This window comes from Gasterosteus aculeatus, chromosome 5 (assembly GCF_964276395.1).
Source record: "Gasterosteus aculeatus chromosome 5, fGasAcu3.hap1.1, whole genome shotgun sequence".
NCBI lineage: Eukaryota > Metazoa > Chordata > Actinopteri > Perciformes > Gasterosteidae > Gasterosteus > Gasterosteus aculeatus.
Genome location: NC_135692.1, coordinates 11650015 through 11670688, shown reverse-complemented (window position 1 = coordinate 11670688; position 20674 = coordinate 11650015). Strand labels below are relative to the sequence as shown.

Below are 20674 nucleotides of genomic sequence, written 5' to 3'. Positions count from 1 at the left end.
AGAGTGTAACCATGTCACAATGCTGGGGAAAAAAGTCTGTCTGTTCTAAAAGGTTATCCACCTTCTGCACATCCTGCTTCTGCAATTCCCAACTATACCCATTATTTTTTCACTACATAACACAAAGCTGAACGTGTATCTCCGTGTATACACATGCAGTACATTCAGGCAATGCATTTTGAAGTTATGTATCAATTAATATTAGAAGAATTCCTCAAAAAAAAGAGAAACATAACCCAAAGTCCCATTTGCTTCATTTTTCTATCAATTCAAAGCTAGAAATCCCATATTTGACAATGTGACGGACATAAAACAGTTATGTGTACAAATGCATTTAAATTGCAGCGGTGAATGTTATCAATCCATCACCTTTTTATTTCAGAAAAAAATAAAATAATAATAATAAGCAGTGAACACTTTGTGTTTGAGACTTAAGATTTATCAAATACAACCAATCGATTGACGTTTGGTGAAAAACCACATTTCCCATGTCTCCACGTGGTCCCTTATCAGAAAACCCGGCAGTGGGTCAGAAGACACAAAGTGTCCTAACGGGGTCCTCGACTTTGCTGCAGCAGCAACAATCTGAGCAAATAGCGGACTTTGCAGCGAAGTGGCGCTGTTGAAGGAGGCTTGGAGAGAAGTTGTCCTCGTTAGGACATTCTTTGGGGGATTTCAAAAAAAAGGGGAGGTTTTTTTTTTTTTTTACCAAAGATTAGTGTCTTTGTGCCGTTTCACGTCAAAGCGCCTTTATAAGGCGGCCTTTTTGTGCGCTGCGCAACGAGAGGAGGACTCGGTCGTGTGCAAAGCGCGTAAAAGTTTGTGCGTTGTTTGTGTGTGTGTGTGTGTGTGTGTTTTTTTAACAAACATGGCAGCGTTTGCGTTACCGGAGGGATTCACGGAGTTTGACATGTTTACGTTCGGCTCTGCGCTGCTGGTGGGCGGTGAGTGGACCCGAGAGCACCAACGTCTTCCTGCTGCGCTTAAAGAGACAGTTCAAACTGCTGCAAAACAAAAACATCCGCTGAAAATCACGAAGAAAAACTAAGCATGCCTTTGGCTTTTTTGTCGTTGTGGTGTGATTTGTGAAGTCAAAACCGTGCGGATCCGTCACAGAAAAATGAACTGGGCATTTCTCCTTTCTTTTCAGGCCTGATTGGATTCTTCCTCAACGCCATCAGCATCGCGTCTTTCCTCAGGGTGAAGGAGATGTGGAACCCCAGCAACTTCTTTGTGTTCAACCTGGCGGTGGCCGACATCTGTTTGAACGTGAACGGCCTCACGGCTGCGTACGCCAGCTACCTCAGGTATCCAACGCCGAGGCCGTTCCTCCCCGGAAGGCCCATTTTGCACCATGGTGGGGTTTTAAACATTAATAATGGCAAGAAAAAAAAGAAAAGAAAAAAGGCTTAGGCCTAGTACTTGGTGTCAACCAAGTGGGTTGCACAAAATATATAAGCCTTCGGGTTGATAATCCACATCCGGGACGTCTGGGAAGGGCGCAGCGCTGAAATGCAGCGAAAAATAGGTTTAAGCAGCAATGAATATGACCCGGGTTTTGCTGTCTCTTTCTAGATATTGGCCATTTGGTCAAGATGGATGCACCTTTCACGCTTTTCAGGGCATGATAGCGGTACTGGCGTCCATCAGCTTCATGGGTGTCATCGCGTGGGACAGATATCACCAGTACTGCACCAGTGAGTGAAACCCACCACAAGAACTGGCACCAGTTTGATATGAAACTTAACCTAAGAAAAAAAGTGACATGTATTGAAGGTGTTTGTGAAAACTAATTAGTGGAAGCAAATCGTGAAATTATTGATGTCGTCATCGTGGCTCTATTCGTGTGGCAATTCATCTTGCATGTCCTGTATTTAAAACAAACAATATGTTAAAAGGTGAATTCTCAATCCAGTATTTGTCTTCACTCCTGAAGGACAGAAGCTCTTCTGGAGCACTACTTTGACGATGAGCGCCATCATCTGGATCCTTTCCATCTTCTGGGCTGCTGTTCCCCTCATGGGATGGGGCGTCTACGACTTTGAGCCTATGAGGACGTGCTGCACGCTGGACTACACCAAAGGGGACAGGTACAATCATATGACTATAGGAAGGCTGGAATGTTATTTACATACACGGTTCACATCTGTGTCTTTAGTTAAAAAGATCTATAATGACTTTTTCAGACCAAAAAGCACAGGGATTAAGCAATCGTACTTTCCTATGAATCTCTTTTCAACAGGGACTATGTGACCTACATGCTGACTCTGGTGTTCCTCTATCTGATGTTCCCAGCGCTCACCATGTGGTCGTGTTACGACGCCATCCACAAACACTTTAAGAAGATCCATCTCCACAAGGTACATGTGCAAAAATGAAAAAATAAAAACCTTGAGGTTAGAGGAATAGAAATAGAATTCAATAATTCTGCCTCTCGCGGAGAGATATTGACGCCTGAAGCCAATAAACTTAGTTTAGCAACAAGACTGGAAATCCTCTGCGGTCCACGTGTAATATCTGTCGTAACACAGTGAACTCTGTTTCCCAGTTCAACACCAGTACGCCCCTGAGGGTATTGCTGATGTGCTGGGGCCCCTACGTCCTCATGTGTATCTACGCCTGCTTTGAGAACGTGAAGGTCGTATCTCCAAAGCTCAGAATGGTGAGCATTTATTTAGTTCTATTCAACCTAAGAGTAACAAAGTACAATCAAAGGTAAGAAAAAGGAAGAAAGTAAGTCTCAGTTTAAAATCTGGCTAAAATGACAACTTTTGCTGCTCATGTTTTTCTTGTAGCAATGTCAATGTGTTCTTCTACCATCAATTACCTGAAAACAATATGACACCTCAAACTGTCCCTTAGAACCAAGTACTTACATGATGAAAATCCTCGTTGGTGCTCGCAGGTGCTTCCAGTTGTTGCAAAGACAAATCCCATCTTCAACGCCCTCCTCTACTCATTCGGAAATGAGTTCTACCGTGGCGGCGTGTGGCACTTCCTCACCGGGCAGAAGATGGTTGATCCAGTTGTCAAGAAGTCAAAATAAAAGGAAACTTAAGTATGTTATCATCAGATCATCCTTTGTGTTGATGTTGTAGACATCGATGAGCCCTTCAGATGTCTGTTCAGTTGGTATATATTGTGGACCTGAGCTGAGAACTCATCACATTCTCTACATTTGCCTATACACATACCAAATTGCCTTACCGTACGCAGTGTGGCGTTGAATTTTAGTTTGTATTAAGCAGTTTAAATTGTGCAGAAAAAAATACTCAATTTGCAGCCCTTCCTGGTGTAACAAACTTTGCACGTGAATAAAGATGCCAATGTACATGATTACTTTACGCCGTTAAGTGAAGAGACTAGATTTCAATTAATCTGATGAACACATGCACAATGACAAATTGTAATGCTAATACCAACATTCAAAAGTTTGGGTTCTTTAGTGCGTATTTCCGTGGATTCCATCTATCTCATTATAAAAGCAAGTGTCAGCGAGGGCACATGAAAATAAAAGCACCTCGATCAAAGAGGTGCTGAAATCACCATAGAAACACGCCTCTGTCTCGCTGAGCTCAGAGCCGACTGACGTCGTTGCCGGACAGGTGTCGGCGGGTGAAATCCTCTCACCGTCAGAGGCGGCCTACACGCGTAAGAGGAGTCGGGCATAATGAGCAACACTGAACCTCAACGCAGGTTCAGAGCCAAGCAGCGTCTCCTGTCGTCTCCCTGAATTAGAAAAATAAAAACATTTATGGCTCACGTGTGTCTTAGGCTTGGATTATCAGTCCATGATACATTTTCTAATAAAGGCACTTCAAAGGATGAATGCATTCATTTACGCGGCTACAAGACAAAACGTCTTCACCGTCTAAATGGGTGTTATTTGTGGTTTGGTTTGTGGTCCCTCCGAGGTTGACTTGTGAGGATGTCCAGACTGACTTTAATGGGTGTATTGTTAAATGTCACACAAACTAATGCAATGTAGCACGCACAATCATATTATTCATGCGTTTCTATTTCTCTTGAGTTTATGAGCAAATGCCTGAGACAAAAACACTGACTTTCAAAAGCAACACTGGGTGTTACTTCAAGTTAGCAACAGTCTAATCTAAACAAAAAAGAACATTTAACCTGCTTAGCATATTATATATATATATATATATATATATATATATATATATATATATATATATATATATATATAAATATTACAAAAGAAAAAGTACTCCTGGAGCAATAAGGTGACTCATGGCGCCTTAGTGTCCTTGCAGGACCCCAAACAAGCTACCTTCATTAGCAGGTATTACACATGTCATGCACACGCATGCGCTCCCTCAATAGCTGTGTTTGTCCTCGTTCATTTGGGCTGAACGGGGTTGAACCCAGGAATGACTCCACAAAGATCAGCATCGGGTTCTTGGGAATAGCCGCCCCCATTGATTGACTTCTGATTAAGGGACAAGTGTTTGAGGACCGGCGATCTAAATCGGTCCGAGCTGTCGACAGAAGCAACAGAAATAGCAACAAGCTCCCAGGAAGAACAACTTGTCTGAGAGAGAGAGAGAGATAAAGTCTCCTTGAGCTTTCCTACGACACATTGTGCAGGTTGCTAAATCTGGCAACAACCATTTTCCATTTAGTCGAGTCAGGATTTAGATTACCATCCACCCACAAGGTGAGCTGAAGCTGTTCCCGTCTGTACTTGAACAGTGACCAAAAAAAACCTTACGCAGCAACAAAAAAAAAAAAAACAGCCCCAAAGCACATGGCCCATCACACGTGACATGCTCACAGAGATTTACTTAATCAGACTCAGATGTTGCCCTTAGGAGCTCCAGAAAGACACAACTCTGGCCATCAATTTAGAAAAATTGTGCCATGATGCGACTCAAACTCACTAGGAAATCTTCTGATATCGTCTTCTCATTGACACCACCGACGTTACCACAGTAAACCAAACTACAAATGATCATTTCATCTATCATGTGGTAGTAAACCTTGCACAATAATGAAAACATGACACTCCGTATGAAAACTACAACCCTAAAGAGCTATAATAAAATAATTGGGATTTTAAAAATTCAAATAGTACAAAAAACATAATAAAAGGGGTGAATACAGTTTAACAATTAGATTGTTTCAAAAATCAAAAAGCACAAGGACTGTTGGAAGGGGGATTTTGGTTTAGGAGCACTGTATTTTACATTAAATGATGTTACAATGAAGTTAAAATAAAAAAGTGAAGCACAGAGGTCGATTGAGGAAAACAGTGTTTGCATAAATTCCCATGTAAATTATTAACCTTGTATTGGCCCACGTAACACAATAGTCTATGTTACATAATGATTTAACTGAGGGCTATTTAGAAAAAAAGCAAAGGTCAAAGAGAATCCTGCTTTAAACATTTCATGTTACAGTCATCAAGTCAGATTAGATGACAGGAGTCGACGTGTCACATGACAAAAACATAGACCTTACGTAACACTGCATGTGTCTGTTAATAAACCAAAACAATTTCTTTCACCAACTGATATTCTAATTTGAATACAGCAACAAATGTGACTTCTCAGGAAAGAGATGTGAGACTAGTCCTGCTGTTTGTTTGTTTTTAAATAACATTTAAAGCATTGTTTTAGAGAGTATAATCTGGATTAGAATACACTTGCGTCATTACAGATATCACAGATATCTTTTCTGCTGGCTTCATGATCTCATGATCTCTCACAGCGTCTTTACATTGTCCATGTCTCTACCCAGAGGACAGCGTTGTCCCTCTGAACTCCAGATTACAGTCAACAACATTACTGCAACAACATCACCCGAATAAAATCAGTGTTTTAGAAGAACTGTAGCGTGTTTATCTGACGGCTGCCGCTGTGCAAAGCCTCTCTCATTAGTGAAATTGGGCAGTAATTTCCTGTGATGTTTTAATCCTCCTGTTGTATTAATGTGGCTTTTTCTGCATCAAATAATCCACTTAACATGCTGGAAACGCCCCTCCGCTGTCTGCTGAGATCATCATTCAATATTCTCTTTAACTGTAATCATCAAAGGTGTTGATATTGAATGTACAATAGCAACATCTACAATAAAAGCAGACCACATAAAGTAGTAAATAATTGCACGTGGGACACGTTTTCTTGTTATTACTATTATTATTATTGTTTGAACTTAAAAGAAATATAAGTGAAAAGATACAGTTTGTCTGATTGTTGTAAAAGATAGGCATGCTAAATTGACCTTTCAACAACTATTACTGTTGTAAACCAACATAGCATTTTGTAACATCATTTATTAGCTTTTAAAGACTGGATGACTGACATTAACTTAAATCACTTGCTTTTGGTCTAGTGTTTTAGGTTATAGTCTATTTTTTTTATTTAGGTACTGTCCTATTTTATGGGATCATGAATCACACACTTATCATCAAGTCTTTACTGCCCTCTACTGACAAACAATGTCAATGTTTAGTATTTTTAGATAATAGTTGATTTTAAATAAGCAAGACTTGAATACTTCAAATTTTCTGAAGTATTAAAAAACGTGTACTTTTGTTGTTGTTTTTTACGCATGTCAAATGAACCCAAATAGAAATTAGCTGATTTGATTTGATGATGAAAATAATCATTAGAAACATCAGATTTAACTGTAAAAGAAGTATCATTAGGTTAAATGTTTTATAATAAAGTAACTACTTTATGTACAACAACACTGGGATATGGGATGCTTTTAAATGGGATGTTTTTAACATAACTTAATGACGTTGAGTGCACTAGTGGATTTCCGCCACACGGTGTCGCCGTTGTCTTATGTTAAATATTTCAAAGGGTCCCCACATCGCCGTAGTGGTTGGCGCGATTTTCTGTACTTAACGGCCGCATAGTTAGTGTGTTTATTGGCATGATTTGTTCCTTGTATACATTCACCTTTTAACCTTTTGATTTTATTTTCCATTAATGAAGTGAATGACGACCTCCTCGGGGGCCTTTTCATCGTCGTCTGGTCCCACCGGAGCTGTCCACAGACTCGTGGTTCTGAAATATCTCGCGCTCGTGCTGAATTAGGACGTCCACGAGTTCATAGCTGATACACTAAACTAGAAACGTACTTTTACAGTTAATGAATGTATTTGTATGTGGTTTTTGATATGTGTGGTGACTTGTTGGCAAGAACTCAGTTTATAGTTGTTTTATTAATACTTTAATACTAGTGTTTATTAAGTAATTTTTAAATGTTCTTGCACACGCTATGCAGTCACGCTCTATAGAATGATCTAAGAAACCCACCAAAGTCGAGAGTCACACTGGACATTGAGAATGAGAAAGCTTCTTTTTCTTCGAGGCTCTTGGAGAGGGGCCGTGTGATGTTGTGCTCATTGCCTCTTATTGGTTGAAGTGATTGCTGCCATGGATGGAAATTAACATAAAGGAGGCAAGTGGCGAAGGGATCCACTTGGGGGCAAGCTGGCGACGCGTCATAGCTCTTGGTGAACAGAGGAGACAAAAAGGGGACTAAAATAGCGTCGAACCTGCGGGTTTAATGTGCACCAATGACCACGGAGTCACTCGTGGTCTCAGAGCTGCGCACAAAAGTGCCACAGGTGATAGGAGGAATGAGCACAGAGACGAGAAGACTTTTAGCGCCCTAAGGTGTCGCAAATAAGTAAGCAAATTCTCTGCAAACAAGCTTTGCCATGTGAGATTAGCGAGCGAAACCTCTGCGCGGTGCAGAAATTCGACGATTTCACCACATCACTTCTCGGGAGATCATGAAACAACATCGGAGGTGGCTGAAGCGAAGACACGTTGAGAAAACGGAGGGAAACTATTTCCACCGATGAGGCAAGCGGGTTCCCCTTCGCCTCTCCCTTTACGCACAGGCGAGGTGAGGATGGAGAGCAACGCATCGATGTAGAGAAAACACCAATGAGTCATCCGAGGTGTTAAAAGCAGAGGAGAAGAAGCACAACAAATCTTCTTTTTTTTTTGATCGAAAGTCATAAAAAGCACATCATGGATGGAGAGGGAAGATCTTCCGGGCTGGTCAAGTCAGCCGCGTTAAAACTGTCCGAGATAAGCGAAAGGACCAAGGAGTTAGGCACCGCGATGAAGGATCCTCACCAGCAAAGACGGATCATCTTAGTGATCGTTTGCGTCGCTCTCCTGCTGGACAACATGCTCTACATGGTGATCGTGCCAATTATTCCGGACTATCTTGCTGAGCTGGAGAGTGAGCAGTCAGAGCACGTCCACGTAGTGATACACCCCAACTCTTCAACCAACAGCACAAGCCAAGACAAAATCAACAAAAACAATTTAGATGTTCAGATTGGAGTACTTTTCGCCTCCAAAGCGATCCTGCAGCTGTTGGTTAGCCCGCTGTCGGGGACTTTCATAGACCGGGTCGGATATGACATTCCACTTTTAATTGGATTGAGTGTCATGTTCGTGTCCACGTGCATATTTGCGATCGGGGAGAACTACGTGACGCTCTTTGTCGCCAGAAGTTTGCAGGGTCTGGGGTCGGCTTTCGCGGACACCTCTGGAATCGCGATGATAGCCGACAAATATACGGAGGAGTCCGAGAGAAGCACGGCGCTGGGCATCGCTCTGGCGTTCATCTCTTTCGGGAGTCTGGTGGCGCCTCCTTTCGGCGGCATCCTTTACGAGTTCGCGGGCAAGAAGGTGCCCTTCATCGTGCTCGCGTGCATTTGCCTGGTGGACGGCATTCTGCTGCTGACTGTGATCAAGCCGTTCTCCAACAGGACTAGAGAGAACATGCCAGTCGGCACCCCCATATACAAACTCATGGTCGACCCGTACATAGCTGTGGTGGCCGGGGCGCTGACGGTCTGCAACATCCCCCTGGCCTTTCTCGAGCCCACCATAGCCAACTGGATGGAGACCACCATGCACTCCACTCAGTGGGAAATGGGGCTCACCTGGCTCCCGGCCTTCTTCCCGCATGTCCTCGGCGTGTACATAACAGTGAAACTGGCAGCTAAGCATCCAAATTTGCAGTGGTTCTACGGAGCTTTGGGGATGGTCATCATTGGGGCGAGCTCCTGCACGGTCCCTGCATGCAAAACTTTCGGGCAGCTCATCGCGCCTTTGTGCGGCATTTGTTTCGGCATCGCGCTGGTAGACACTGCGCTGCTGCCGACACTGGCATTTCTAGTAGACGTGCGTCACGTTTCAGTCTACGGTAGTATTTATGCCATAGCAGATATTTCCTATTCTGTCGCGTATGCTATGGGTCCTATAGTAGCCGGTCAGATAGTGCACAATCACGGGTTTGTACAACTCAACTTGGGTATGGGACTCGTCAATGTGCTTTACGCGCCAGCCCTGTTGCTGCTGCGCAACGTGTGCCAAATGAAGCCGTCCTTCTCGGAGAGAGATAACCTCCTAGAGGAGGCTCCGCAGGGGCTGTACGATACTATCAAGATGGAGGAGAGGAGAGCTAAAAAGAAGGGATACCGTTCGGCGGGGAATTGCTTAGCGGTGGATGAAAATGGGTTTGAGCAATTCACAGCACAGCGGTCCGTGTCAGAGGAGTCGTCCGGCCCAGAGTACATTTAACCCGGTCACGCTCTCACCGAAACCCCGAAACATTCCCCCGGGAGAGATTTGGAGACGAGGCAGGTTCTAGTCAAGTCATTTAAACTTTTATGTAAGTACCGATGTGCAATATAAACACCCAGTCAACAAGAACATGGTGTGATCCGCTTTTATTGCTTCTTTTTGACTGTGGTTTTATTGTGTCAAACAAGTCTATGTAGCGTTTGTCATGGACGTATAACTGGAGTTTTGTGCGAGATCTATCAGCTACCGTTGAATTCGTGTGTATTACTATTGTAAAAAGATATGAATAGATAAATGTACGCACAATATTATATGGGACCAACTATATGCAGCACAGCCCCCCCCCCCCCCCCCCCTACACAAAAAAATAGCCTATATTTTTAGTCTCCGAAGAAACTTTTTTTACTTGCACATCAAAGGCCGGATTTTCCTTTTATGTCGTTAAAAATAATCGTGAATTTTGATTTTGAATCAAGTGGGCCTGTTTGAAATGTTTCTGATGTTTGGAATTAAATGTATCATATTAAATGGATTTTGGACATATGTGCACAGTGTAAATGGTTAATACGTGGACCTCTACAAAGTATGTGTGCGTTTATTTGTGTGTACGCGCGCGTGTATGGTTAAAACATTTTGTCAAATCGTAAACACGTGTATATTCATTTATCAATTGTCGTTTTAATAAATCTCCGTCTGGACTTGTGTGACACTGGTGATTTTATTGTTCTTTCAAGCTTCAAAAGAATAAAAAATAAATTAAATTTGAACCCTTTTCGTTAGAAATATCATGAATTCAGTTTCTAAAAGTGATCCAGACTCCATTTAACTTTGTGTTGAAAAAAGGAAAATCTCATCGCAGTGTCATTATGCAGGGTGATTATGTGATTATTGAACATAAAACACCTGATGCTTTCCAGTTACAGGTCTCTCACAGGTCGGCGGCACATTTGCCGTAATATAAAAAATAACAAACATAAAAAGGTTAGTTTGGTTTAAAAAATAAGGCCACGGATGCATTAAATTAATATATATATATATATATTCGACAGGTGCAACCCACGGTCATTAAAGTCAGGCTAAAGAATTTTGCCCGAAAACGTGTAGGACCCGTAAACGCACCACATGTGTCGTCTCTGTCGACCCAGGACCTCTCAATGAATGACGGACAAAAAGTCACTACTTTTTTCAACAGTAAAATTCTTATCGAGGGGATGGGGGGAGGGGAGGGGGAGCATGGGGGGGGACAAGCTGTCAGATAATATGTTCTACGAATAGATTTCAATGGGAGGAGTTTATTGCCCCAAGGGGGCAGGTTGGACGCAAACACCTTCAGCATCTTTTCCAAGGCGCGCTTTAATGTGGAGTCGCAGCCTTATGGCGAGGCGAGGCAGTGAAGTCCAGCGCCTCGATGGAGCCGTACACTTAAAATGGGATTTCACAGCGTGGTCGTGGGAGGAAATGTGAACTTCCGCTCGCTCATCTGACCTCGACCGGGTAAGGTACCTTTTCTTCTCTTTAAAGTCTATGCTCTGGATGAGCTCTGATGGTGCGTGTACGATTATGTGTCTTTAAAACTCATTTACTCTACAGTCAGCCTCAGTCTTGTGAAAAGTGTTCTAATTGTTAACCCTTTAACTTTTTTATTTAAACCTTGCATCCATCGATACAGAATAATCTATAATTGTATATTTATTATAGCAGCATTTCATTAAAATGTAATTACAAAGTTCAGCTAAGTACACATTTTCTCAATATATTGGCAGACTTTTCACTTAATTGTTTTGGGAAAAAATGAGGCGTCGAGGAGCTTTTTAGATGCACATCTATTTGCGGTGGTGAGCGATGAGACGCAGCTGGAATTCAAGGACATGAAGCAAATTACATTAAGCTGCAAAACGATGAAGAATGGAAGCCTGATGGTTCACTTTCAGACAGCACTGTATAACTCCCTTTCTCAGAAGGCCTACTTTTATTTTTTATACTTGTCTGATATCTTTTCAAATATCTTTACATACTGCATGAAGGGAAGACGGACTCCGGATTGTCTCCAAAGGCTCTCTACATCATTTCCCTCTAACTGGACTGGAATGCAAAGATGCCAATCATGGAGAAACAGACGGCCAGAGACAAAAAAATCCAAGTATGAACACATGCAATTCCCTTTCACAGCGAAAATGTTTAGTTCTTACGTACGTATTCTCTTTTTATGGTATTGTAACACTCGGCATTGTCCATGGTGCTGAAGTTGGCAAAGTAATAATGTTGAATTTCAGCGCCACTTACGCTAACTGGCCGCTGGGGGCAGAAAAGACAGCGGGGCTTTTGCCTTTCAGGCATTGCAATTATTTTGTGTCATTTAATAATTAAGTTTTCATTGTTTTACTGTGGTTCGATTGGCTCTAAATGTAACCCTCTCCAGAATAAAACAGTGTGACAGTAAAATAAACATCTAATTCCAGGAATTCGTAGGAAACCCATTCTTAACTGAATATATAGTTCACTTATGCAAATATCAAACATCAGACAGAAAAGATAATCAATGTGCGTTCCCTATTTAATGAAAAAGAGCGTTTCAAGTCCCAAAAGAGCCATAGAGTTTATTCTCAAATAAGCCTAGAAGCATTTGAGTTGAATTATTAACACAACTTCTTATAAAAAAATGATGAAATGAAACATGAAGAAATGATGTGAGAGAATTACACTTTCACTAATGAACCCCTGTTGAATCAGAGGAGAGACTGAACCTTTGTAAACAGCTGCTGTCCTTTCATTACTTATTATGAGCATTTATACCAACCTGTGTTTCTTTTTATGACATCAGATGTTGCCGAAGGTCCCTGTGCCCCCCCTCAAACAGACCCTCGACACTTACTTAAAGTGTGTTCAACACCTGGTGAAGGAGGAGCAGTTTAAGAAAACAAAAGCCGTCGTGGAGAAGTTTGGGGCTCCTGGAGGTGTTGGAGAGGTTCTCCAGAAGAAGCTTTTAGAGAGGAGGGACAAGACTACTAACTGGGTAAACTCTCCTATTGCCTATTTGCAAGACAAAATAAAAACGCGGCTGCTTTCCTCCGTTGGTCCCGCTGTGTCAATTACGTTTGCCTTTGTTTTAATTTTCCTTAATAGTTTTTGGTTGTGTTGCTCCTTCGTCAAACGTTACTTTGGAAAACTCAATACAGTCATTAAAAAAAATTCTCTAATGATTTTTCTTCAATAATAACTTTTATTATTCACTATTATTATAGTCTAATTCATTTAATTTGATATAATGCAATAGTGTTTGTAATGGGCCTCGACTCGTTTAGTTTTTTGTGTAAAAAAAAGAAGAAAGAAAGACGACCTCCGGTTCCTCGAAGAAAGAGTGTAAATAAAAGAGTTCAAGAATGTGAAACACCTTAAAATGTATTTATTGGAGACTCACCGGGTGAGTCGGTCAGCTCACAACTCATCCAGCTCAGTGGAATCTGTCACGCTCCCACTTCTCTCCCACTCTCCTCTACACCTGGCAGTGATACACCGTAATGCTTTTTTTACTCCATTGCCCAACTCTGACAGTAATAACTTGAGTTCAAGAAGCTCGACAAAGACCCCATTTCTCAGAAAGCGTCCCTGTGTTTGTATCCAGGTGTACGACTACTGGCTGGAGGACATGTACTTGAACAACCGGTTGGCCCTACCGGTCAACTCCAGTCCTGTCATGGTGTTTCCTAAGCAGACGTTCAGAGACCATAAAGACGCCCTCAGGTATGTGTTGGACTTTTGGTGCCGCCATTGCCCAACCAGAGAGTTACCGTGGGCTCTGTAACGACTGCTGTTAACTGAACCGGTTAATGAGATGAGCAATTCAAGTGAGAACCTCCTAAAGTCACTTCAGGGTATGGTGACCACATGTAAACAATATGCAAAATGAGCAACTCTGACAAAGCATTCAAATGTTCTTAAATTATTTCAACGATGTATCAGCAACTTTCATAGAGGACTAAGAATCATCACACTTGAGGAAGCAGACAGATGATGCATCATAATTGATTATCTGATTAGCAAAAGAGTAGCAGATAAATCTTCTGTCCCTGAAATATTCATCTCAGCTCTGTTGGAAACCGTCTTTGTACTTTGCTGCAGATTTTCACTGATTTTGAGAGCTGCAGGCAATCTCACATTTAAGTGAAAGTAGACACGCCAGTAAGTAAAGTACATCACACCAACATCCACCAAAAAAAGCCCCACCCAAAACTCCTTATCCCATAATAACTCAAGATTGCTTGAGCGTCTTCTAACAACCACTTTTCCAACCACAATACAAAGTACGCAGCATATCACCCGCTTCCTGACGGGGTTTTATGTTCATCTCAGCAGGCACAGACTCAGATTAAGATCTGAATTGCGGACATGGAGAAAATCACTGCCATCATTTCTTTGTTGCATCTCTGCCTGTTATTAAATGAGCCATGATCCACCAGACATCACACCAGTCCGCCAAGGGCCTGTGACTCAACATCAGCCATTGCCAACTCTCGCCGCACTAACTGAATAGTTCCCGAGCGGCCCGAGCTACTACTATCTACTCACACGGACACTTATTAGACTGGGAGTGACGGGGCCGAGCTCACCGCAGAGGCCGCCGGTCGGGCTTCATTTAGGGGAGCGCTGCGCTGCGGCCGCCTCCTTTTGTATTGATCCGGCTTTGAAAGTAATAACAGCAAGACAAACGACATACAACATGAGACCTGACGGGGCTCTGTGTTTTTCCCTGTTTGCCCACACCGCCCACTAACGCAGGCGGACTGGCTCTCTCTCTCTCTCACTCACAAACACAGCCCGCCCACCGCATCCCAGTAATTCCCCATAATGTCATTACTGTTGGGCCTGTGAGAGATGAGAGCAGATCCAATCATGGTCAGCCACCGGTTCGCCGTGCATGTTCAGTGTGTCGTGTTCTTTTTAAATTCCCCTTTCTAAATTTCTCACTCCTTTAAGATTTGCTGCCGGTCTCATCGGCGGAGTGTTGGAGTATGCTGCTCTCATTGATGCGTAAGTTCACTGGTAATGAATTACCTGCCACCGTGCACCTTCAGCCCACACCTGCTATGTTACCCCAACGGGGAATTGAAGATGAAAGTAAAATAAGTTGATAACAATAAAGTGTGAGGGTCTGGAGGTAATAATTCCATGTGTGTAATATCGTCTCCCAGGCGAGCGCTGCCAGTGGATTTTGCTCGAGGCCAGCTAGCTGGGACGCCTCTGTGCATGGAGCAGTACTACCGCCTCTTCAAGTCCTATCGCTACCCGGGGTTAAAGACGGACACGCTGGAGGTCCAGATGGACGCGGCCTCCTCAGCGCCGCGGCACATTATTGTGGCGTGCAAGAACCAGGTCAGCGCACCCGCCTCTGAGGAAACTTTTTGCACTTCATCACACTGCGAATAGTGTCCTTTCCATTTGAGAGAGAATATAACTAAATGCAAAGATGATTTTGAGGGTTTTTTGGGATTGATGCTGAAAGTTGAGAGAGGACATCATGTCAGATTTGTGAATTTGCCTTGGTTCGCCTGCTTTTTCCTTACCTCCTGAGTTGTGATGGATTTAATATTACATGCAGCAATACTGGCCTGTAGTGCAGATAAATTATCCCATCATCAGATTTCAGTATCTGTAACGAGACAGCCTGCCTACAATTGCAGTTACAATTCTCTATAGAGATGCACATAAATGCATCAACCCTTGTGTCGCTAACATGCAGGTCTGAGGTCAAACTTTACTATTCTGATTCAATTTAGCTCAGTGATTGTGCCTTTAAATAACCTCAGAAAGAGGCTCAGTAGGAGCTCCCACCTGGAAATGGATCTGGGAACTATCAATCTGTGGCACATAAGGGCCGGTCCCTATGGAGATACAGTCGGTTAACTAAATTACTGTTGATTGAATCTGCCAGAGCTTCCTTGAGTCGTGTCTTTAACTGGTCGCAGTAGACAGCTGTTCAGGTACCGTACCGCTCTAACAATAAACTCAGATATGATTGATTATTAGCAGACCGGGAGACATCTAAGTGGTATCATGTGCACAGGATTTCTTTGTCTTTTTCTTTTCACTAGTTTTTCGTGTTGGATGTAGTCGCAAACAGCAAGCAGCTCACCGAGTCTGAGATCTTATCTCAACTGGAGGAAATCATGACAATGGCAGAGAAGGCGGATGAGAAGCTCCCTCCTTTTGGCATCCTGACATCTGATGGGAGAACAGAATGGGCACAAGCCAGAGATGCACTCACCAAAGGTCTCGCCCTCAAACGCTTCTCTGTGTTTTTAACAACCGTAAACAAATCTCAAATAGTCTCCCCCCCCCCCCCCTCTTTCATCCAGATCAAACCAACAGGGACTCTCTGGCCCTGATCGAGAGCTGTCTGTGTGTGGTGTGTCTGGACGAGCCTGGCGGGCTGGAGCCCAGGGACACCAACAGGGCCCTGATGATGCTGCACGGCGGCGGCCGCGAGAAGAACGGGGCGAACCGCTGGTATGACAAGTCAATGCAGGTAGGGCAACATTGAAGTCACTCGAATTCTCCATAAATGTGGAGTCTGCGCCCGTTAGCTGATCCCCCCTCCCCTCAGTTTGTTGTAGGAATGGACGGGATATGCGGAGTTGTGTGCGAGCATTCGGCGTTTGAGGGAATAGTCATGGTGCAATGCTCTGAATACCTGGTGAAATACATGTAAGTCACGCACACGGAGCGTCGTCGTCAATGAATGCCGCCGAGGCCAAACAGTAAGGGAGACGCGCTTTCTGTCGTCGCCTTGAACAGAGCAGCGGGTGCCTCCAAGATGGCGAGATCGTCCAGCATCAGAAAGCTCCCCGCTCCGAGAAGGCTGCCGTGGAAATGCAACGCGCACATCCAAGGACTCTTAACAGCTTCTGGAGACAGACTGCAGAGGCAAGACCAACACCAACGAGCCGACACTTGACCAGATCTACAAATAGTTCCATCCATTGACACCGTGTCTCACGTTGTCCGTGTTTTGTTCTCCAGGGTGGTGGATAATCTTGACATGGATGTGTTCAAGTTCAATGTTTATGGGAAAGAATTCATAAAAAAACAGAAGATGAGTCCAGATGCATTCATACAAGTCGCCTTACAACTTGCCTTTTACAAGTAAAGCACTTTCAGGATCTCCAGCTTCAAAAATTGGCCACCAATGCGACCTTCCGGATACCCTGATGATGTCCCGATTGTGTCTCATTACGTAGATGCAACAGAAGGCTTGTTACCACTTATGAGAGTGCGTCCATTCGCCGCTTCCAACAAGGTCGGGTTGACAACATTCGCTCCGCCACCCCCGAGGCCCTGGCCTTTGTGATGTCCATGACAGACGAGAGGGCCAATGTCTCCGTGAGTCATTTTTCTCACTTTGACTCCAATTACTCCCACATTACTGTTTATCACACCTGCTTAGATGAAACAGGTGCGACCAGTCGCCTCGCCGATCCCGGTGTACTCGTCCAAACAGATGATCTCCCTGCAGATTTAATGGGACTATGAAAAATGAATTTACCGGCTTCACTGCTCCCTTTTCATTCAATGTAAAAAGTGCCTTGTGCTACTTTTCTTTCTTTTTTTATCAACAGGACTCAGAAAAAATCAGACGATTGATTGATGCAATTAATGCCCAGACAAATTATACAATTGCAGTAAGTATAATAAACCAGCCTTTGTAAGTCTCATCGTTGTGACTGCATTTAAATGCTTGACTTTGTCTCAAAATATATTTTGAGCATCAGACGTCACTGCATAAAAATATTTCTCAGGCTATTACAGGAATGGCAATAGACAATCATCTCCTCGGGCTTCTGAGGATCGCAAAGGAGCTCAACGTGGCGAAGCCGGAGATCTTCTGCGATGACACATATTTGGCCAGTAACCAGTTTGTCCTTTCAACCAGTCAGGTAACACGTGATCCCGCTCTATTCTAACATAACGCCAGCTTGAGATGATTTCTTCTGGATGAAGATACCAAAAACACCAATGCTGGTTCAGGGAGAGAAAAAACAGCCCGGTGTTCAACACTGTATAGTCAGTAAAGAGAACCAAGATGGCCTCTCGAAAAGAGATGCAAAAGAGGAAATGAAATATAGTTTCTGCTGGTGTTTGGGATCCTCACAGAGGGTTCTGTACTTGCTGTTATAATATTTTAATTGGAGACCCTGCCAAACACTGTTGCCCTCTTCAATGAGTGTATTCAATTAGATCAAAGCTTTGGCTTTTCAGCACTTAAAATAGAATATGTATCGCTTTGGATGAGAATTGTTCTGTTGATTCCCTGAATACGTACGTGCTCAATGATTAATCCCAGGAAAGAGTCAACCGATAAAGCAATAACACATCCATTTCCCCCCCATTCCCTTAACCGGTCCAACCCTCCCTGTGTGCTCTTGCATCAGGTCCCAACCACAGTGGAAATGTTCTGCTGCTACGGCCCCGTGGTGCCCAACGGCTACGGCGCCTGTTACAACCCGCAGTCGGACCACATCATCTTCTGCGTGTCGAGTTTCTGGGAGAACACGCAGACGAGCTCGGCCGTTTTTGTCAAAGCGCTCAACGAGAGCCTGGAGGAAATCAGGGACGTGTGCAATAGAAGCGGCGCCGCGGCCACCAAACGGGCCGATGGCGGCCAGGGAGCCGACCTGCGGCCATGAATCAGGGAAGTAAGCCACGCTGGGAGAGGAGGCCCACTCGGGCTGCTCCACTCAACTCCACTCAGTAGTTTAGATGCATTTGTGTGTATTTGTTGTCTGTGCAATAGTGTTCCTTTAACAGCAAAACCAAGCCTTAAAGTTCATGCATACTATGTAAATGTTAAAATATGTGATGTGAATGAAAAGTGGGTATGAATAGACGTCATGGTGATGACCTACGTGATTTGACGCGGCAGACTGAGATTATCTGGTCTGCTGCATTTAGGAAACTGAAGCCATGGCCGCTTTGTAGCACTGACGAGGGGGGCAACTCCCCCCACCAGAGCCAATTAGCTGGGCCGATCCCAAAGTATATCTCACACACGTAGAGTAGTAATGTATTTGAGAATATTCTGTATAGTACTATAAGTATAAAAAAGATATATATTTAAGATTCTACAACCATGACATCCTGTAAATGTGATTTCACTTTGTGTGCCATCAGCTAAAAAACAAACAAACTGGATCGGTTATATTATATCCTCCACTGGATCCATTTTAATGTGCTATTTATTTAATATTTTTAGTCTATGGAGACCACAATGTTTCCAAAGAGCCTGTGTACATGTGAAGTCTGAAGAGGCACTTTAAGATATTTATAAAAAGTTGATATGAATCATGTGTGTACAGGGAAAACCGATGTGGTTCCAGTGGTTCATTTAAGGTCAGCTAGATGTACTCTATGTTTGTGTGTGCGTGTTCCATGTCTTGGCACTAGTTAATTAAGTACAATACTGTGCTACTTTGTAATTAAAATACAGTCCGGTGGAGAATGAGGCAAACCACTGTATTTATGTGTATTTCAGTGCTTTGTAATGCACTCAGAGGTAGAATAAGGGATTTACTTTAGTGCAATAAAACAAAAGCAAGTGCAGTGAGGGTACATGTGCAATTTACCAAATCAACTCTTTAGACGCATGGAGCTTGTGTAATATTATATAAACTATATTTGATAATCAGAAATATCAGACATTATATTTAACGTTCAAATTCATTTACAGCAATCTTTGTCGTACATGCTGTTTGGTGGAAAAATATCAATTCAAAATGTACTTTTACCCAGATTCTTCTACAAATGTCTATTGTATTTGATTCTGTGATGCTTGATCTAAACAAAAAATGGAATCAGTGAGCTGTAGTGTTGAAAATGTGAAGATATTTGCCGTTCTGAATCAAGGTGAACCTCAATCATCAGCCAAAGTGAATGTGAACCATGTAGATGATTTCAAAATCAATGTCACAAAAAGACTATAAGCAAAACAAGTTGCATGTTTATTCTTTTATACTATCTGTATTTTTTCATGTTGAAATTAAAAGATTATACAATGATAAATATAACTACAAGTGGGGTCATTGTGGCGCAGGGGGTAGAGAGGGTGTGCTGGGAACTGCAAGGTTGGTGGTTCAAGTCCCAGCTGCCCCATGTCTCAAGTCAAAGTGTCCCTGAGCAAGACACCCAACCCCTAATTGCTCCCTGGGCAAAATGTAAAAGCCAAGGGTTTAAAGTGTAATGTAAGTCGCTTTGGATAAAAGCGTCTGCTAAATGACCTGTAATGTACAAATAGTAACAACAATGCCTTAAAATAAAGTGATGTAAAATGTTTTCCTGCCAGATGTAATATTATCTAAATGTTGAATGTTTTACCTCTAAAGTAAAGTGGATTTGTTTGTGATCTAATCAGTGTTACATGGAAATGATATGGATGATGGAATATTTGTCACGTGTTGTTCATTGGTGTTGGTGTTGGTGTTGTTCATTGGGTTTTCCCATAGTATAAATGTTGCACTCATCTATCATATATATTTTTAAATTATAATTAATGTGTGACACATCCTGAACACTGTGCTTCATGAAGTGTTTTAACATTCAATGAATGCTCAGTGAAAACTCATGTTGATCAAAGACAAACAAAACAAAAAGCTGATTTATTTTTGTAGGCTACAACCATATGTTACCGATAGAAGACATCGCTAAATGAAACTGTATTAAACTGTTATGTAGCAAAAAGTGACTGTTCCAGAAATAAAACAAACTCTAAACTATCTAATTGTGCGTTTTTTATTGTTAAAATTGATGACATATTTGCTGAATGAATCTTTATCTGGGTTTGATGGCACACAGTTAGCGTTCTGGGTTCTACATTATATTTAGTTTGTCACAAATAATACTGGACTATTTTTTTTTTTTTTACAACTTCCCAAATTGCTCCACGATTTTAGTCTTAATTCAGATATCACACACAGGGGCGAATCTTCTCACTTTAATTCTTGTTTTCAAACATCGTGGTGCGATAACACAGCTTTAGAACTAAGCTCAATGGCAAGTACAACTCCGGCTGAAGAGACAACTGGACTCGTTTGTTCAGG

The 20674-nt window shown here is 42.6% G+C and overlaps 3 protein-coding genes across 4 annotated transcripts; all 3 read left to right on the top strand.

Moving 5' to 3' along the window:
* Positions 1-409: 409 nt before the first annotated feature.
* Positions 410-3825, top strand: rgrb (retinal G protein coupled receptor b). Its single transcript, XM_040177056.2, has 7 exons — positions 410-944; positions 1151-1307; positions 1576-1697; positions 1937-2090; positions 2243-2360; positions 2549-2662; positions 2906-3825. The coding sequence occupies exons 1-7, from the start codon at positions 869-871 to the stop codon at positions 3044-3046; spliced, it is 882 nt and encodes a 293-aa protein (XP_040032990.1). The 5' UTR covers positions 410-868; the 3' UTR covers positions 3047-3825.
* A 695-nt stretch (positions 3826-4520) lies between these two features.
* slc18a3b (solute carrier family 18 member 3b) lies at positions 4521-10285 on the top strand. The gene has a single exon (XM_040177055.2). The coding sequence runs from the start codon at positions 8016-8018 to the stop codon at positions 9582-9584; it is 1569 nt and encodes a 522-aa protein (XP_040032989.1). The 5' UTR covers positions 4521-8015; the 3' UTR covers positions 9585-10285.
* Positions 10286-10933: 648 nt separating this feature from the next.
* Positions 10934-20350, top strand: chatb (choline O-acetyltransferase b). 2 transcript variants are annotated; one of them, XM_040177186.2, is made up of 15 exons: positions 10934-11081; positions 11612-11727; positions 12409-12600; positions 13210-13328; positions 14562-14615; positions 14777-14957; positions 15677-15854; positions 15941-16110; positions 16189-16289; positions 16380-16508; positions 16605-16727; positions 16823-16964; positions 17201-17263; positions 17381-17518; positions 18014-20350. In XM_040177186.2, exons 2-15 carry the CDS (start codon positions 11683-11685, stop codon positions 18266-18268), a joined length of 1890 nt encoding a protein of 629 aa, XP_040033120.2. In that variant the 5' UTR covers positions 10934-11081; positions 11612-11682; the 3' UTR covers positions 18269-20350. The 2 variants fall into 2 exon arrangements, with proteins under 2 accessions (XP_040033120.2, XP_077959528.1); XM_078103402.1 differs by having other exon boundaries at positions 10977-11081; positions 11617-11727.
* The last annotated feature ends 324 nt before the right edge of the window (positions 20351-20674 follow it).

Coding starts and splice junctions, on each gene's coding strand:
- slc18a3b (XM_040177055.2), top strand. CDS start 8,016: ATGGATGGAGAGGGAAGATCTTCCGGGCTGGTCAAGTCAGCCGCGTTA.
- chatb (XM_040177186.2), top strand. CDS start 11,683: ATGCCAATCATGGAGAAACAGACGGCCAGAGACAAAAAAATCCAA. Junction 12,601..13,209: donor GGGACAAGACTACTAACTGG/GTAAACTCTCCT, acceptor GTTTGTATCCAG/GTGTACGACTACTGGCTGGA. Junction 16,111..16,188: donor GGTATGACAAGTCAATGCAG/GTAGGGCAACAT, acceptor CCCTCCCCTCAG/TTTGTTGTAGGAATGGACGG.
- rgrb (XM_040177056.2), top strand. CDS start 869: ATGGCAGCGTTTGCGTTACCGGAGGGATTCACGGAGTTTGACATGTTT. Junction 2,361..2,548: donor AGAAGATCCATCTCCACAAG/GTACATGTGCAA, acceptor TCTGTTTCCCAG/TTCAACACCAGTACGCCCCT. Junction 2,663..2,905: donor TATCTCCAAAGCTCAGAATG/GTGAGCATTTAT, acceptor TGGTGCTCGCAG/GTGCTTCCAGTTGTTGCAAA.